Source organism: Sinohyriopsis cumingii, chromosome 6, assembly GCF_028554795.1.
Source record: "Sinohyriopsis cumingii isolate HCF-2022 chromosome 6, ASM2855479v2, whole genome shotgun sequence".
Lineage (NCBI taxonomy): Eukaryota > Metazoa > Mollusca > Bivalvia > Unionida > Unionidae > Sinohyriopsis > Sinohyriopsis cumingii.
Window position 1 is genome coordinate 105,978,363 of NC_142966.1, and position 19,487 is coordinate 105,997,849.

At 36.0% G+C, this 19,487-nt stretch overlaps 1 protein-coding gene across 1 annotated transcript in view; it reads left to right on the forward strand.

The window, feature by feature from the left end:
- The window catches only part of LOC149797644 (uncharacterized), a 33,676-nt gene extending 15,583 nt beyond the window's left edge, over positions 1-18,093 (forward strand). Inside the window, exons 3-5 of the mRNA XM_089960785.1 lie at positions 9,342-9,605; positions 10,806-11,077; positions 17,381-18,093. Of these exons, the coding sequence (XP_089816911.1) occupies positions 9,342-9,605; positions 10,806-11,077; positions 17,381-18,093 (1,249 nt within the window). The remainder of the gene's footprint in view (positions 1-9,341; positions 9,606-10,805; positions 11,078-17,380) is intronic.
- The last annotated feature ends 1,394 nt before the right edge of the window (positions 18,094-19,487 follow it).

The window sequence follows — 19,487 nt, forward strand, 5'->3', positions numbered from 1 at the left end:
CAGCCCTTATCTCTCTCCCTTTGTTTTCTTCATCTAATATCTTATTTCATTTCCCTTTAAGTGTACTTTCTCTCTTATTTGTATTAATTTTTTCTAGCTGTGTAAATTCTAACGTAACGCAGTAAGAATTGCACTAGTTTACTACGAAGAAACCTAATAGCGAATTACAAACGATCCTAGTAATTAAGTGCACATACTACAAGTAATTACAATTATGATTCCATAATATTCTGCAAAAATCGAACAAATAACTTACTGACCTTTTCGAAGCTTTGTCTTTCCTTAGAATCTACCCCTCTAAGTTCTACCGCCAGACTACGAGCGACTTCTTCCTCGGAGTAAACCCTATTGATCTGCAATCCTTCCAGGAGAATACTGAATTACTCTTACGAGTTTGGAAGGTATCGTTCGCCTTTGACAACTAAAGTTTCCATTATCTGGTTACTCAGTGGTAACCTTGCGTAAGAGTTCAACGCTAACGCCGCGGCAATGTTTAGAGATCAAACACAGGCCGCGGTAATATTCCCAAGACAGGTAGATTATAGCTTATACATGACTTTATAGCTGGGTCTTAGCAAACATGACAATATGTAACAGTTCCATCAGAGTACTATTGCATGAAAAATTACATGCATTAAGTCATGGCACTTACGAATGCTAAAATTTACTGTTCGTAATTTTGAATGTCATCATTCAGTAAATATATTAATACCACATATGTCCCATTTGTTCAAAATGTAATTTTGAACTATAATAAATTATCTGTCAAAAAGTGACCAGAATTTTAAAGTATTAAGTATTTCAACGAGATAAAACATAAAAGTTTCATGTTTTTTATTTCCTTAGTAGATTAACACAAGCTACAACAAAATGATGAAGTACATTTGGATTACTCAATTTTCTTTACAACTGAAAGAATCACACTTTTTAAAATGCAATATATTTATTAATATTCTTTGAAATATATGCATATGGTTAGTGTGTTTGTCATGCATGCCAATTTTCTTGATAGGGGACATTCTACTTTCATGCTTTTTAACGATGAGTATTCAGTGTATTAATGTATTAATCAAAAGAAAAATAAAAGACGGGTCGTTAGGTGTTGGGGTCATATGCATTTCTTTATCATTTGCAGTTCGTTTTTTTTATTCTTTTAAAATTGTTTGGAACAAACACTTCACTCTACATGGTAAATTAAGAAGATGATAGTGTTTATTTACATTTTGTTTTGCAGTATAAAAAATGATTGCGATATCACAAAACATTTTGGGGAACAACTACAATTTTTGTTCAGCAAAACGCTTATTATCGTTTGATTCCTCTATTCAGTTAAAAATTCACATTCATCTGAGTACTGACTCAATTTTATTTATTGACTGACTAATTAATGGAATTGTTAATTCATTACTTATTTAACTGCTTCATTTGTGTTTTATTAAAATATTAATTTATGTATCTAACTGTGTGACATTGTGTGGATCAAAAAGATTTAAAAACATAAAGGAACATAAGAATACGTGAACTAAAGTAAATACACGAAGTTACTTAAAGAAGTCAAACTTTAAAACTATTTGATATAACTATTTGAAAAAACAAAATATTGAATGAAGAACTAACCGGGAATTTTAAAAAAATAGATAAAAGTGTGCGGGAAACGTCTAAATTATCACAGCTATGGAACTATTTCAGGATACCCAGTTCAACGAAATCAACTTTACAACACTGCATTCTCGACTTAAATGGCTGTGCAACAAAAGGCATTTACAGTAAATGTCTATTAACGTGGTTTCTAAACTAGGCGAATCCAAGACTTCCCAACCATTGTACCGTATTATGTGTAAAGGGTATTTGAAAAAAAAAGGAAACGACCCACCCACCCACCTAAAAGCTTTAGCTGTGGTCTCTGTATCCCAGACTCTTGCCTCAAACCGGGCGTAGATCTCTCGAAGTCATGCGAACCTGGTTGAGCAAAAAGAATTATACCAGGATAAATAAATCACATGACTGGAAAACAAAAAACGAATACAATAAACAACATAATTAGTGAGTCTTATATCTAACGACAAACTGCTTTTGATGTTTTGAACTCGATAATACAAAATGTATCGCTGCTATGTATCCGTAGCTAACTTTTTTTTTATAATCTCTCCCACCCTTTCTATTGATGCTGTGCCGTTTGAGAGCACATGCATGCCTCTGTATGGTAGCTTTATATAGTTTTACAGCGGTCTTAAATTGTAGAAAAGAGAGATAGAGAGACAGACAGACAGACAGACAGACAAACAGAGAGAGAGAGAGAGAGACAGAGAGAGATATATATATTTGTAACTGTACAACGGCAGTTTGGGAACGTACAAAGGCTAAACAAAAAAGCCAAAAGATCACCTGGGTTGTTACATGTTTGAATCACAGGGGTGGAATATACAAAAACGAGTTAAATAATAAAAGAATGAAGAAACAAAAACTAATTGAAACACCGTCTTAAAACAAGAAAACCACAAGTATGATTTTTGTTGCTTCCAGATTGGCGTAGATTTTTTTAAAAAGAAGATTAAGAACACAGATAAGGTGATCATCTTTATAGAAAGAGAACAGAATTCTTTTTACACACTTCCAGGCTGCGGACAAAGGACGGAAACCAGTTGCGCCAAAATCTACGCCATCTCAATAATACAAGCTAATGATATACCTCATTCATGCATATAAGGTTTATTTAGGATAGGTATCTAACGGCAAGTACTTTTCATTATCTTTAGACAGGTATTAAGAACGAATCACTGATAATACCCAAAGATATTAATTTTGGCCGATTAATATTTAGAGAACTACGGACAGCGAAAGAAGAGAGAATAGTAAGATATAATAAGATTACTTTTTTCTTCAATAACTTAATTAATAAATCGAAAAGATCTAATACCAGAACTAATGTGAGGTATAATACTCTACAAACTGATAAACCAGTAAGACTTGAGGATTCCATAAATTTAAAAATGACTTCCCAGTTAGTCCAAAGGGAGACAAATATGCTGTCTTATAATAATAACGATGTTTACAATGCTAGTTCCACTGGGTACAGATATTTGAGCATTAGAACAATCTATGAAAATTTACCTACACCATCAAAGATAATCTAACCATCTGTGTATGTAAAAAAAGAAACCCGAGTACATATATTTAATAAATAAAGGGATTTATCCAATTCCGTGACAAACTCCATCCATCTCTGTTAGAATAATCTGTTTACATGACAAATCTGCAGTATACTAAATCAAATGATACAAATCAATAACGCTGACATCAGGCTGAAAACGACTGAAGCTTTTCTCCGAATGTGTCATCATTTATCCCGCATGACAGGTTCCTGTTTTTAAATCTATCGGCGAAGTATAAAAAAATAGATCATTCAAGCAAGACTGACCATCCGCTGTCAAAATAATTTCGTGGTTTATACTTTAAAATTGGGTATGCATCATATTTTGACGGAGAACATGTCAAGTGAGGCATGAGGAAATTATACGGAATAATTGAATGAGGACATAACGATTGACAAGATTTATTTTCAAAATAGATATTATTAAATATTACTGAATTGGAAATTGGTCGACAGGTGCAAATTGTTACAATGGTTACGGTGGCAGCACTTTTAATAATTATAAGATGATCTTGCTTACCTTTATTAAAGAGCAACTCAACAAACTTCTCAGTTTTCTAAATATAAGATTTTTATTTCATTAAAGCTCACGTGGATAATATCACGCCGTTAAAAGTATCAACTTAAGACGACTAGAAACTCGTTAAATATGATATAAATCAGCTTGAGGATGGTGTGGCAATTTCTGTGAACGAAAATACCTACTGCAGGTGACTTTATCAGCTATGAGATGATTTGGAAGCAGCTATTTCTCGAAACAATTTTATGATAGTTGCTTGATGACGACCTAAAACAAATGCTGATGTTTCGGATGCATTTTCTTATCTAATGATGCAACACAACACTTTACATTGTTGTCTGGGACCTCGAGTTTCCGAGTGGTCTAAAGCGCTTACCGTTACGGATCAATGCCATCTCACCTATGTCAACATGGGTTCGAATCTCGGGCTCGGCCAATAAAAGAAAGCTTGCCCGTAGCTTCTCGTGGGTCGGTGGTTCTTTCCTGGGTTTTCTCGGGTTCTTCCTCCACCATTTATACTGGCCGCCATGTATAGCCGATCGTGTGCTGGAAAATGGCATTAAACCCTACAGCAACAATATTATTATTATGAGGGATCGTAACGTACACCTGCTGAAAAGACACACACACGAACATAACCAAAAAGTAAACATGCTGCACGAAATTCTTGTCCTAAGTAAGGGAACGGCCTTTTTTGGAGGGGTGGGGGATGGGGATGGAATGAGGGTAATGGTGGGGTGCGTGTAAATAGCCACAACTAGCCACTTACAAAGTTATTGTCACTATGCCAATCATGCCTGCGAATGCAAGCATCAAGAATGGCAGAGAATGGTTCGAGCGGTGTATTATCAGCATCAGTACAATTCAACACGATATTTTGGCATCCTGTCTTGCATTTAGGAGAGAGAGAGAGAGAGAGAGAGAGGTGTTTTTAACGCAGACCCGATAGAGTACCAGCAAAACAACAACAAGAAAACAAGCTGCACGAGATTCTTATCCAAAGGGAGAAATCACCACTTTGAAGGCGTAGGGGTGGGGATTGGATTAATAGCCCTACCTACCCACTCACTTAGTTAATGTCACTATTTTCATACAGCACCGAATGTAAGTATTGAAAATGGCATAAAAGGATGTAGAGTGTGAATTGTCAGCCTCAGTAAAGTTCTACAGGATAAATTGGTATCCTATCTACCATATACATAGGAGAGAGAGAGAGAGAGAGAGAGAGAGAGAGAGAGAGAGATGGTGTAATATAGTGGAGTAGATAATAATAATAATCATCATCATCATCATCATCATTATTTGTAATGCAGGCCATCGGACAAAAATACATACAAAATTATCCTGCGGTACATCAAACTGAGATGTGCGTGGCTAACACTAGCATCATTCTAGAACGTGAATGAAATACAATATACCTGACGCAGAGATAGTAGCATTGATAAGATATTACAATAACTGGTTGTACATTCACACAACACTATGCAGATATATTAGAAATAGTAAAATATCACAGAGGTATTGAGAGTGGCATTAACTTATTTTTTCCATTAAATTTAATCAAGGCTTTATTGATTTCTGATATAACCTTACTAGAATCATAAATGGGCACTTATTAGTCAAATGTTTATAGATTTTAACTTTTACACACAAATACAAGAATGTACTTTTTCTAATTTAAGCTTTTCGGCATATCTTATCTTCATAGCAAATTTGTCGTGCCTTCCTAAATTTGATGTCATCGGCAAATTCCCTGCTTCTAACGTAGTTTTTATATATACGTATCACCTGAAGCAACTAAATATTATTACGTCTTAAATCATTTTTACGCAATTATTAAAAGGGAATCTATTTTATCATTTATTTAACCATTTTTTACTAACATAAAAATATTTTTCACATCGTTGTTTAAACATTTCTATAAATATTTGCTCATTACCAATGTCCTGCCTTAACCATACATTGCAAAATACATACTTAGGATACAATTTTCTGTTAAGTTTTATCTAGCAATCACAGTTTTCACCTCGTTTCATTGGAAGATTGTAACATGTTTTAAAAACAAATGCCCCTCCTACAAGCGAATCAATTATTGAACTGCCAAACTGATGGGGCAGAAATACGGTCGGACGCATCTTTGTAGTATGACCTTCCGAAATTACACCAGTTAGTGATCATAGCGGCACATTTGTGAGTATTGAGATTGATTACATTTTTATAACGCATTCATTTAAAACAGAGGTCAGGGGAGGGGGGTGCGTAAAAGGTCAATGACGAAATAATTGATCAATGGATGGACACTTGCATCGGGATATAGACCTTGAATTCGTGCGGTAATTTTAGCGAGGCATGAAATACCTTGAATGGTATATCAATGCTGCGGTATGCATTTAAAACAGTGTATTCACTCAAACAGTTAGTATAAAACCAGGTTCCAAACTTTGGCTTAATTCAAACTTGAGACGTGGTATTTGGATACGAGATCGATTAAGAAAATATCCACACAAATCTCACAGCCTACTTTATATCTTGGGCACAAACGGCAGTAAGACAAAACACAAAATTTGAAAAGGAAGCCAAGTAAACTTCCTATAATAACATTTAACGTTATATTAAAAATAAAACTAGAGATTAAACCAAACGTATTAGTGGACTGTGATAAAATCTATAGCCAAAAAAAAAAAAAAAAAAATGCCTTTAACCGATCACGTATACCACCACCCCATTTGTAAGCAACTGACTCGAAGTATATTCAAATTATACTCATACATAGTTGCTGAATATTTTGTGTGCAGTCACTTCTATCAACGCCGCCAAAATGTGAGAACTAAGAAATTACTGACAGTGACATTGCGGGTGTAATTTCATGCATATTGAATAAGAACTTAAAAGCCCAGCAATACATTTAAACATCCTACCACTTCTATAACTGCGAGGAACGTCTAAGCTGGACAGATTCCTTCCTTGTGTAATATTCTCTAGTGAAAATACATTTTATTTCTAAGGGTTTTATACTCTAATTGGCGACCTTCTACGCAATGCAAGGGCGATTGTTAGCAAAACTCATTGCAATATTACTAGTTGCGTAGAAGTATAAACAGATTTTCCGTGATGGATGTGTCACACCTGAAGTACAAAGAATTACAACATCAGTCATGTACGTAATAAAAAAGCACATAAAAAAATCTACCGACTGACACCTTGGGCAGGAAAACTGATCGTGATAATATGTTATATGAATATATATGGGCAAATGTGGTAATGTGGTCTTGTATTGATTAAATAATAATATTTTCGAGTCAATAGTAATGGTCTTTTACTGACTAAACAATCTGCTCATGTCAGCAGTACGAAGAACAAGTATATTTGGAAAATGTAGCATTGTATACGCAGACTATTAACAATACAAATGAGGTACCGTGCATTTAATGTTTCACTCTATATGAACACTGTCATTGGTCACTCGGAATGATAAAGTACACATGTGAAAACTATTGGTTTGATAAGAGAGAGTCCAGTTGTGCGAAATACTTGCAAGACATACATGTTCTCTATGACACTCCAGGTAGAGTGACAATGAAGATCAATAACAACTACAACATGATGCAGCATTAATAATTACATTACAGGTAGGTACAAAATGCCCGTATCTATCCTATAAGGAACTTTAGTATAAGGCGATAACGTTCTTAAGGCGAATACGGTCATGGATAACATTTTAATAATGACGCCCACTCTATTAAAATTGAGACCTGATACAGCTGTTACCTCTGGCGAAGGGTGTACAATAGTACTTCTTTGCGATTTGATGTTTGGCGATATGGCCATACAAAAGCAACACTTTTTTGCTCTCATAGCGCAGTCTAAAATCAGCATCCATTATCTGTCCGAAAGAATTAGAATGCCACCTATTCAGCATTATTATTGTTTAATATGGCACGAAAAAAAAATCACCAATTGTTAACACCCACGCTGATCCATCGAAATCATGAGTGGTATGCTCACCCACCTCGACCCTGTGAGAGCATGCTTCGATCACTGCGACCTGGAAGATGCATTTGCTCTGGCCTCTAACGTCCGTGGGAATATTACGAGCACGCGTAGATGGTTGTACTAACCCTTTTTTATGTATGTAACATGCGTGGATTCGTTGACCTCACCACGAAGTATAATGTTGGACCTGATGTAGAATGGAAATAGCTACGGATTCCAGTTTTTTGGATGAATAATTTCAATATGTGAGATGCCACATACATATAAGTAACAAAGGGTTACAAAAGAACCGTTTGTGGCAGGTAAAGGTATTTGGTGTACTCTCACCTTGTCTCCATTTCCATGCAAAGGCTATAACAATTTTTTGGCAATTAACATTTGTAGCAGAGACAATGCAACATAAATTTGGGGAATGGAGTACGCTGTAAAGTGATGCTCGTTGCTCACAATATAAAACATGCAGTTATGCTTTGTATTGTCAAGTTGAAAGCCTTCTTCAAAAGTCCGTTGGTTTTAAAATCGATCACACATTTTTGGGCATTGGGGGAATGCCGACTACATGTAAGAACTAGTAACTCAGAAATTGAAGAGATTGACAGCAACAGTGATCCAGTGAGCATGGGTAATTTCAAATTTTAAAAACGTTTTAGGAAATTTTTTAATAAGTTCAAATGATAATCAAGACATGTATTCCATTAACTTCAGCAAATCATCACAATAAAAATATCAAGTTTGTGGAAATATTTTAGTAGACCTTAGCATGCGAGTCCACCTAGTATGTGTGCATAGGAATAACATGCAAAATTGTATAGTAAGTAGCCAGGTAGCAAAGGAGCATTCGTTGACATCTACGTCACATTTCCGGTGTCGTGAGACCACAGCTCATTACCATTCTCCATCGTAGTGAAGGTATGGAGTCTTCGCAAATTTTTGCCCATGACATTATGCACACACCAGTCTGGTTCCCTGATTTGTATCATCCCTACTCCGCGCTCTACTACACGTTTAGTCAGGGGACCCATATTTTACCACATACCGGCCTATGGAATTAGCATCCAGATAGGTGGTGGGGCAATCGGGAATAAGGGCCCGGCCCGAACATCACCTTTTAGTTTGATAAAAGAAAAATTTTGTTTTAAAAAGAACTAGGAGAGGCCCAGGTGTTTATTACCCCAGGGTCCAGGATCGCTCTCTACGGCCATGGCCATTAATATATGTACTCAACAATGTATAAAGACGTTCGTGTTAACAATATATAAAGACGTTCGTGCTATAGGCCAACGCTTGCTCTCAAATGCGTGCTTTTAATGTCTACCAAATCGAGTCACACACAATGTGTTACATGCAACAATGTTACGAAAGCAAGGCAACGTTCACAATAATGTCCAGCGCCCAAACTGTGTTACGCTCATAATTTTTGCATCGGTTTGCATCGGGTTTTGTCATTATACGGTGGACACTCACGTAAAAACGCTGGAGATTTAGAGATGGTGAAATTCATCCTGGAATGCCAAGGTTACGGAAATGGATGAAATGAAAGATTTTGCAAGCAAAACCTTTTGTATTTAATAGTTATCAATACAGATGTAAATCAAAGAGGAAAGTTTATATAAATTGTACAGAAAATGCATTCTCTGTAAAAATCAAAGTTTTTCAAGATATTTTATTCATTTGCAGAAGACTGAGACTTTTACTCGAAGAAGATAGTTTCAGGGATGGCTTTAGCTACAATAACTTAATGTATGCTTTAGCCGGGCATATAGCGGAGGTTTTAACGGGCGATACCTGGGAGAACCTTATGATAACTAGACTGCTACTCCCTCTTGGAATGCTTGAAACGAGACCTATAAGTAGTCCCTTTGATATCCTGCAGGATAATTTTGCAAAGCCGTATTTCCTTACTGAAAAGGGATTTCAGCCATCATCCTTGGAAATTTACACGTAAGTGTTCCTCTTGACACCATTTGATTATAATTTAAACATATTTGAAATTTACACGTAAGTGTTCCTCTTGACACTATTTGATTATAATTTAAACATATTATAAATTTACACGTAAGTTTTCCTCTTGACACCATTTAATTATAATTTAAACATATTGGAAATTTACATGTAAGTTTTCCTCTTGACACCATTTGATTCTAATTTAAACATATTGGAAATTTACACGTAAGTGTTCCTCTTGACACCATTTGATTCTAATTTAAATACATGGCTCACATTTGATTTAGTCTAACGTTTTCACCTCGAATACATCGTCCTCTAATAATACAGTTTCCTTCCAAATATCGTTTTAAAACACGAGCTGATTCAAGTGTATTATACTTATCAAGATTTTGACATTCGAGTCTGCTGTATTTTTAAAACTAAAGAGTCGTAATACAAACGGGGTCATGCCGCAAACTGTCATGCATAATTTATTTCCGCTCTTAGACTCTAGTTTTATGAGTAGCAATTATTGTACCGAGAAACCGCTTAATTTGGCACATACGAATAAAATATTCTGCCTAGGAGGGGAAATAAAATAAACATTAAATGGCATGACATCTTTGGTGTAAGAAACAAAATTTGGTCAGTTTCAATTGTACGGCTTTACGTTGTTTTCTTTCTCTAATTTACCAACAATATTCACTGAAAATAAATTCAGATCCAGATCTGATCAATAATATAATTTGGTTTTAAACACTCGTCGAATTCGATTTTTTCAATAAAATGGATAAAGTTAGAACATATTACATCGAATAAAAATACGAATGAGGAATTATTTCTTTCTAGTGGAATATAGTGTGGAGCCTAATAAAAAGATTGTATTTTATGAACTTTATTGAAACACTCGACAAAAAGAAAGCTGCAGAGACTGGATGTGCAGATAATCGAGATGAAATGGTTGGTCTATCACAAACTCTTAAATGTATAATCTGTTCTAAATACCCCCAAAACCGATATGTACGTTAGATGTTCATCCAGAAATGTCTAAAGAATATAGGTCTATATCCTGGCTGACTGGGAAAACAAAAATGTATCATCTCACCTGACTGGTCTTTACTTATTCTGCCAAAATATTAGGCCAGTTAATGATCACAAAATCTGTAGGACACCATATGAAAATGTTTTGAATGTTTTTTCCCCCTGCTTTCTTAGGTATTTTCCTGTGGAGCCAGCAGCAGGACTTTATTCAACAGCTGCCGACATGTTAAAATGGATGAGGTTCGTCCTCAATAGAGGCAGAAATGAGGCAGGTATTCCACTTGTACATGAGGCGTTACTCAGCGAGGCCTGGGAAACTCAGAATATGCTCAACATGGATAATATGGTGGGCCCGGACTCGGTAATAGAACTGAACAAACCCACCTTCCCAGTATCGGACACTCAAATTGGATATGGATATGGAATGGTCGTATCATCATACAGAGGTATCCCTAGCAACCTTAATCTGAAATTATTCAGTGAACCATCGACGTATTTCATAACATAGCAGCTAATGCTGGTTCACCTTAAGACCGAGCTAAAAACAATGTCGAATTAGCTGCGTTCAAACTCAAAAGTAATGAGTTCTAACGTTTCTCCCAAAGGGGATAAACCAAAAATAGTGTTTGGGGAATGGAAGACCCATCTCTTTAATTAGTGTTGCGTACAATATTGCTCCAACAGATATTGCAAATTGTCCAAAGCACGCTGTTCCAGTAATTATTAATAATGATTAACCTGGTTATATTAAGGGAAGATATATAGGGGAAAATATCACTACCTTATATTGTTACGGCACAAAGGTCTTAAACTGAGTAACAGAAAAAAGCGAAAACATCAAGTTTTGAAACATTCGGCAAAAAAGTCTGTTACTCTAGAATACAAAGATAAATATTTTAAGAAACTTAGACAATTGTGAATTAAGTCCCAAATAATTCTAAATATTCCATCACACGTCCAAAATTATAGAATATTCCAAATGAATTCTAGGTCTTGAATGTGCTAATGTGCCAATAGCCTCGACTATGTTGATGTACTAACAGTATTGATGTAGCACAATAATATAATCCAGAATGTATTCGAATGATCCCAAAGTAGTAGTTTAGTTCAAAAGTCAACCAACTATTTGTAATTCCAAAGGAAACTTTAAATAAAATGAGTCGTCTCAGATTATATCAGAATATACCGATAAATAACTCCACAGACTTAACTTAAAGTAAGGATGAATAGTTTTGTTTACCACACCCTTATATAAAAACCTAAGGCAATAAACAATGACCAAGATGTAGGTTAAAAGTTCTCTTCCAAACCAGGTTAAGTTGTAAATAAGGCAGGACCTTGAACTCAAATATCAATCAGTAAACAACTTTGAAAAAGTAACAATATTCATGGAGGTCAGAATGTTATTCTCAGTCACGGACAAAGGTCAAACACACGATGTACATTAAATAATAATAATAATAATAATAATAATAATGAGGACTTTGTATAGCGCCTAATCTTTAGAAGGTCTAAGCGTTTTACAACATTAGACAACACCTATAAGATAAAAACATATAATAATATTATTACAAAAACAAACACCATGAAATTACAAAAACATTAAAAAATTTAAAAAAACATGCTGAGAATATTTCAGGTAGGAAACATTATTAGGTCTTTAAGTATGTTCTTGCAGTCGAAATAAGTGAGTTTTGAGAGCCCTCTTGAATGTGATCACTGTGTCTTTGTGTCTAAGTTCAGTGGTCAATTCATTCCACGTTGCTGGGCCCTGGTATGCAAAAGAACGCTGTCCATATGACTTTGTTTTCATAGTGGGAATAATGAGTATACGATTGTCAGAAGAGGAGCGTAAGTATCTTGCTGGTGTGTACACATGGAGGAGATCGGATAGGTATGTTAGAATAGAGTCCGACAGTGAAACGTAGCACACAGAACAAATGATGTGTTTGATTATGGATCGAATGGATAGCCAGTGTAGGGTACAAAGAAGCGAGGATGTGTGCTCTAATCGTGGTACTCCGAGCAGCTGTGTTTTGAACTTTTTGAAGTTTCTGGAGTAGATATTGAGATGAACCAGACAGAATTGAGTTACAATAGTCCAGTCTTGAAAGTACTAATGAACACACAAGTGTTTTAGTGGCATCAACTGAAAGATATTTGCGAATTGAGCTCATGCGTCTCAGCTCAAGATATGCAGCCTTGCATATGTTCATGGCATGTTGGTGCAATGTGAGGGTACTGTCCAGAGTAACACCTAGGTTTCGTACTGATTGTGTGAATTTAATGTTGGCGTTGCTGATATGTATTGTTTGAGGTAAACGATGTGAATGAAAAAGTCTTTCTGTTGTGATCAGAATGGCCTCAGTTTTATCATCATTCATCTGCAGCTTGTTACATGTCATCCATGATTTCACATCAGAAATGCACCTCTCTACACCTTGGATGGTAGCATCAACTTCAGTTGGATGGTTAGAGTTGTATATTTGGGTGTCATCAGCGTACAATTGGTGAGACACTGTATGATGATTTATGACACTTGAGAGCGACTAAGTGTACAGAATGAAGAGAACAGGTCCAAGAACAGACCCCTGTGCAACACCACAACATAGATCAACTGGGCTGGAGTGTATTCCATTTGCAGATACAATTTGTGTCCTGTTGACCAAGTAGGACTTGAACCACAGTAAGGCTGTATCATGAGACGGTGAAGTAATATATCATGGTCTATTGTGTCAAATGCTGCAGACAAATCAAGGTGGGTGAGGACTGTAATCTTTCCGCTATCCAACGCAGAGAGAATGCCATTAACTACTTTTAGAAGAGTAGTTTCAGTACTGTGGCAAGGGCGATATGCAGATTGTACATTGCTAAAAAGACTGTTTGAATTTAGGTGAGATACAGGCTGGGATAGAACAACATTTTCTATGATTTTTTATATGAATGGGAGATTAGAAACTGGGCGGTAGTTCTTTAAATCGTTATGGTCTAGTGTTGGTTTCTTCAGCAGAGGCTTTACAATGGCAGTTTTGAAAAATGATGGGAATTTCCCGGATGAGAGAGATGTATTAATAACATCAGTTAGTGAAGACAATACTGGATCTAAGCATTCAAGCAGCAGTGATGTTGGAATTGGATCAAGTTCACATGACTTTGGTGCACTCTTCATCAGGATTGTAGTACGAAATCCATAGAGACAGGTTCCAATGCTGCTAATGGTTGCCGCTCATATTATGTATCCAAACTGTATGGTGACGACGAGTCAATTGAAATTGTGGTGTCAAGCTTAACTCTAATGGTTTGTACTTTATCATGTCCGGAAGGTCGACTGGAGAGAAGGTAGTTGGAAGTGGTCTTGATTTGTTCCTTGACATTAACTTGTTAGTAAGCTCTTTGCAGCTTGAACTTTCCATGATCTTAGTAGTGTAGTGGGCTGATTTCGCTGCATGGACTATATTTGTAACATTCTTCTTGGCGACTTCATAGATTTGCTTATGAATAGTGAATCTCGTGGAAAGCAAGAGCCTCTCAGCTTTACGTCGGTCTCTTTTAGCAGTGCGAAGCTGGTCCCTAACACTGCTATACCATGGAGAACACTTTTGAATTGATACTCTGCACTTAAAAGCTAGGGCATGTTAGTCAAGCAATGAACGCAGACAGTTATCGAGGTGTTCTGCGGTAGGAGGTAAGCTAGTTGTTAGGTTAGCTTGGATGTCGTGCATTAGTTTGGTTCTATTTATCATACGGAGGTTTCTCTTAGTAGCAGATAAAGGTGGAGTGTTAGAGACTGATACGTCAAGATGGCATATAATGCAGAGGTGATCTGATGCAAGGTCATGGGATACCAGGGAGGACCGTAGAATGTTATCATCAAGTCTATGAAGAATCCCGTCTAAAATGTGACCATGTTTATGGGTGGGTTGGTTAACTGATGCAAGGTCATGGGATACCAGGGAGGACCGTAGAATGTTATCATCAGGTCTATGAAGAATCCCGTCTAAAATGTGACCATGTTTATGGGTGGGTTGGTCAACTGACTGTTTGAGGTTGAAAACATTAATGGAATCTATGAGTTTTGATGTATTTGAGTTTCCGGGACAGTCAAAGTGAAAATTGAAATCTGCAAGAATAATCAGGTTGCCACCTATCGAATTTCCATAGCCCAGGAGATTCGGAAACTGCTCCAAAAAGAGAGAGTCAGCCAACTTGTTTTTTCTACTAGGAGGAGGGCGGTATATGCAGAAACAATGGACTGACCTTTACTCCGGTGTGAGTGTGGTTTGGACTAGTTCAAACAATGTGTGGTCGAAATTGAGTGTTGGGGTGTAGTAAGTATACATAACAATACGATCTGATGCTTTCTACACAAAATTATAACAAACCTGGACTTCTTATATTAATTTGTCTATGACAAAGCTTTTGATGCTGTCGCATAGCCTTCCGTTAATAAGGTGTTAGACTTAAAGCTTTAGAGGAGACTTAAATATGTTTTGATAAACCATTTTTACAAAAATGTTAAAGATGCTGTTTTGTAAATGTACTGTGTTCGTCGTGGATTGATATTAGGGTAGGCTAGAGACAAGATGATCCCCTCTCTTTATATATTTCGTTCTTTGTGCAGAGACATTAAACAACATAATCAGGAACTATCCAAATATAAAAGGTATACGCATAAATCACGTATAATATCTTTTTTCAATTGCAGATGGCGCCTCACTCTTTATATATGGCTCTGAAAAGTCACTTAAAGCAGCAATATATTTCATTGATAAATGCTCAAACTTTTCGGGCCTTAGTCTTAATATTGAAAAAAACTAAAGCAGTCTGGATTGCAAGTAAAATATGTAATAATATTAAATACTTCTCAAAATTCCATTTAAATTGAGATTCATCTGAATTCATTTATCCAGGTATAACATTTTCCACAGAGATAACGTATACGGTTAAATTAAACTAAGATAACAAAATCGGGGAAATAGAACGTTTACTTCTACAGTGGTCAAAATCAATAATCCTCTTTGCTAAAATTAGAGTTATAAAAGGTTTGGCATTATCAAAACTTACTCATTTACTAATGAGTTTACCAAATCCCCATCACGGTGTATTCCAATAACAATATTCTCTTTGTCACATGTTTGGAATGGGGGAGGGGATAAAAACACGATTTAAAAAAATAATTATTAAAGAATTTTGAAATGAATCAGCCTATCAAGCTCAAAAATGGAGTTAAGGCAACAACAACACATATATAAATGTAAGATTTTCTTTAATCTTTTATTGGTTATAATCTTGTCCGTATTTTCGATAGTCGTGTATTCTATTCCAAATTTATATTTAAATTCATATCTGAAGCATATATTACACACCTAGAATTAAACATATATAAACGCAGTTATGACGAGAGAGAGAGAGAGAGAGAGAGAGAGAGAGAGTCATCTTTACATCTTTACTGTGCAAAACAAATTCATAATGCTTTGCAAATTCAAAACCTTACCTGTACTGATATTTACAAAACAAAATAAAAATAATTTCCCACGTGATAAAGACGCGTGAACTTTTTACATCATGCATTTAACTTGATGTATTTTGCATGATATCTTCAATTTACAGCATTCGTTTTCTCAGCGCATCGTAAGGTATCGAAATGATATCATTTTATAGGGGTAAGTGTACAAAGTTATCTATCGAACAAATTTAGAGCTGACAGAAATGTTTATATAAGTAAACCAAGCCAAACCTACAATAAACTAACAAGCAAATAAGAAAGATATAGCAACTATTATACTCCAACGTCCGGCTAGCTTATTCTGCTATGTCATCGATCACGCCTAATGAAATTACACCGACGTTACTAACGGTTTAAAAATGTAAACCAGAACAAAACAGATGGATATTAAATGCATTTTTTTCCATCTATTTTATAGATGCAATCTGTGACAGATGTCAAGAAAAGATTGGGGTATTTGCAGGTGCTAATACATTTTAGAATGAATTTATTGCAAAAGTATAGCATGGGAGGCTAAATATTAGTGTAGAACGTTACACATTTGATTTTATTTAGCGACATAACTTTAAAGAAACAAAATCCCAAAAGGATAAAAATAATTTATGTGTAAGCAATTTACACTGATAATAATATTTCTTACCCTTATAGTCTAAATGCACCACTTATAGGCGAAAGCAGAAAAAAAATTCAACCTCTTATATCCCACATGCAAGAGTTCGTACTAGATATCTTCCCGGCAACGATGTCATATAACAGTTTTTTAAAATAATTTCTTCCGTTTATGCCGTGCTACCCGTCAGCTGTAGCGTCTTTACCATACGAAAAGGAGGAAAGTACTCCAAACGCTCAGATCACAGAATCAGCTGTGTGCTTCAAAATATATCATTTTAAAATCTGCATTTAAAATAAATCAGGTGCCATTTTCATACCCCTTTTCTGCGGTTCATTTACTGTATAGGGTCTTGCTCACAGGTCGAGTTCTGCTGTTTACTACACAGACCCAGATATGTCGTCACATAATACACCGGAAGATATGGATATATGTTGTTTGTAAGGAGGAATCAGTAGTACAAACAAAGACCCTGTTCCTCCAGTGCATTGTACGACGACAAGGTCGTAGGAGGGTGTCATTTGCAGTTTGGCTCGACGTATAGTTATTTCAAGTATGAAACTATTATTACTGTAAATGATCAAAATGACTAGTTCCTAACTATCACTATATTTTAAACATTGTTATTTTTAGCTTATCGAAAATGGTGGCACGATGGAGTCTTTGGCGCTTACCAGGCTTTAGAATGGCTCTTCCCGGATATGAATATCGGCGTGTTTCTAAGCATTAATGGTCCAGGAACACCGCAAATTCCTTTTCGAGCTGTAAGGACAATAATGTATTTTGTGTCCGACCTTTTACTGGGAGAAAAACCATGGCTCAGTCAAGTCACGTCATGTACTTTTCCAGTGCCGTTTGTAGAAGAACCAATGACTTTTCGAATACGCTTACACAATGCACCTCCTCCTCAAAACTTCGTGGAATATATCGGTCAGTATGGTTCTCCGCTTTTCCCAGACGCTTTAGTGTCTACAACTAAAGGGTCTCAAACGCTGTTCTTACAAATTGGAGCCCTACAATTCACAGCTTTTCCTACCAATCACATCGACGTGTTTGAGTTAGATCTTATAGCCCCAGTCGAAGTAGCTGTATCTGAGAGAGCTGAATCCAAACCCATCCCCACCATTTCTTTTATCCGGGATGTGTTCATCACTGGGTTTGTTGCCAACTTTGGAGTGGATGTGATATTCAAAAGAGGAGCAAGCTTCTTTGACCCTATCCCACCAGCTTTTAATCAATTTCTGAACGAGAATCTAAAGTGCTGGCCAAAACCTCATCTACCTTTTGGGAAGAATATTCCAGTCAAACCGCTGCAATATTCGTACTATCAAAATTTTCATTTCTAGAATTAGATACTTCTTGTGTACGAGACAAAAATTACAAAGAATTAAACAAAGATAACCAGGTATTTAGTTGTTTTTAGTCAGTATCGCATTGTAAACCTCATGAAATGTTCGTTAATATAGTAACAAAACAACTTTAAATACATATGTCAACTTTCAAACAAAATATCATGCTGTCAGAGTTACCTCTGACCATTCCCAACGCATGTTAGATATTGTGACATATATTTTGGGGTATGTGGTGAGGGCTCATCGCCTATTTAAGGTTGGAATTCTCGGACGCCACATGGAGTCAGTATAGGGTAGATGCTTACTACAAGACCTAGCAACCTGAAACCATCTGACATTGAACTCTACATACATTAAGTCGAAAGAACGTCATTTATCTTCTCATAAATTGCGATAAATGTTTTGATAAACATTACCTGACTCTTTTTAGATACTTTAGAATCTTTTGTAAAACAGCATTGGGAATGTTTCTTTTGTATTCGTATCACGTGACTAATGGACCGATGATGTCATTGACATTAAGAGTGTGAGATTTGTTTAGTCATATGACCACCAATATAGATTGCGAGTACTAAGTCAAATTTTGTCAACGCTGTAGTTTCATCTCGTCTATCAAAGAAATTAAAGACACAACGAATGTAATAATCGCCATTTATGAGCCGTTAAATCACCCTGCTACGGACTATTAGCAGTTAGTGCCTGATGCAATGTCGATTAAGCTTGCAAGGCCTGATAGTAAGCGTCGTGTCGGCGAGTTCCGGTTTTTCTCGAATCCCAACATAACAGTCCAAATATCTGAAGGGTCAGAGAAGACTCGAACTAATTCTCATCATTGTTTATTAAATGGACGTGACCTATCAAACATTTCACACTCAAACACATACGTACACACAAGATTCGTATTTCTGTAGTATACATCCAATGACCACAATGTTAGAACAGTTGGGGTTTACAGAATTCAAGAGTTGAAATTTATTTGTGGTTACTTGCTATAGGCTCTGACCTGAAACTTTATTTCGAGGTGCATTTCGGAAAAAAATACGTACTGTACCACGTTGCAAATAACACAAGCAGGCTTGACTGGGGTTAAATTGCGAATTACGTATTTGCATATGTATTGAAAGATTCGTTTGTATTAAAATCGCAAGCCAGTCCTATTTTGATGCGACAATATGTGCACTAATTTAAACTTGGGCCCATGATATAAAACTACTTATTAGCCTCCATATGTACAAAGTTAAACAAGGTTACCATTAACGGTACTTAACGTGTCTTCCTCTGTGAAAGAGTTAACACGATATGTTTGGTTCTGGAGACTGCTGACCAAAGATTCTCGATAACTTCGACCTTTTCACAGGGTAATCATTCTTCAACTAAACCTAATGTGA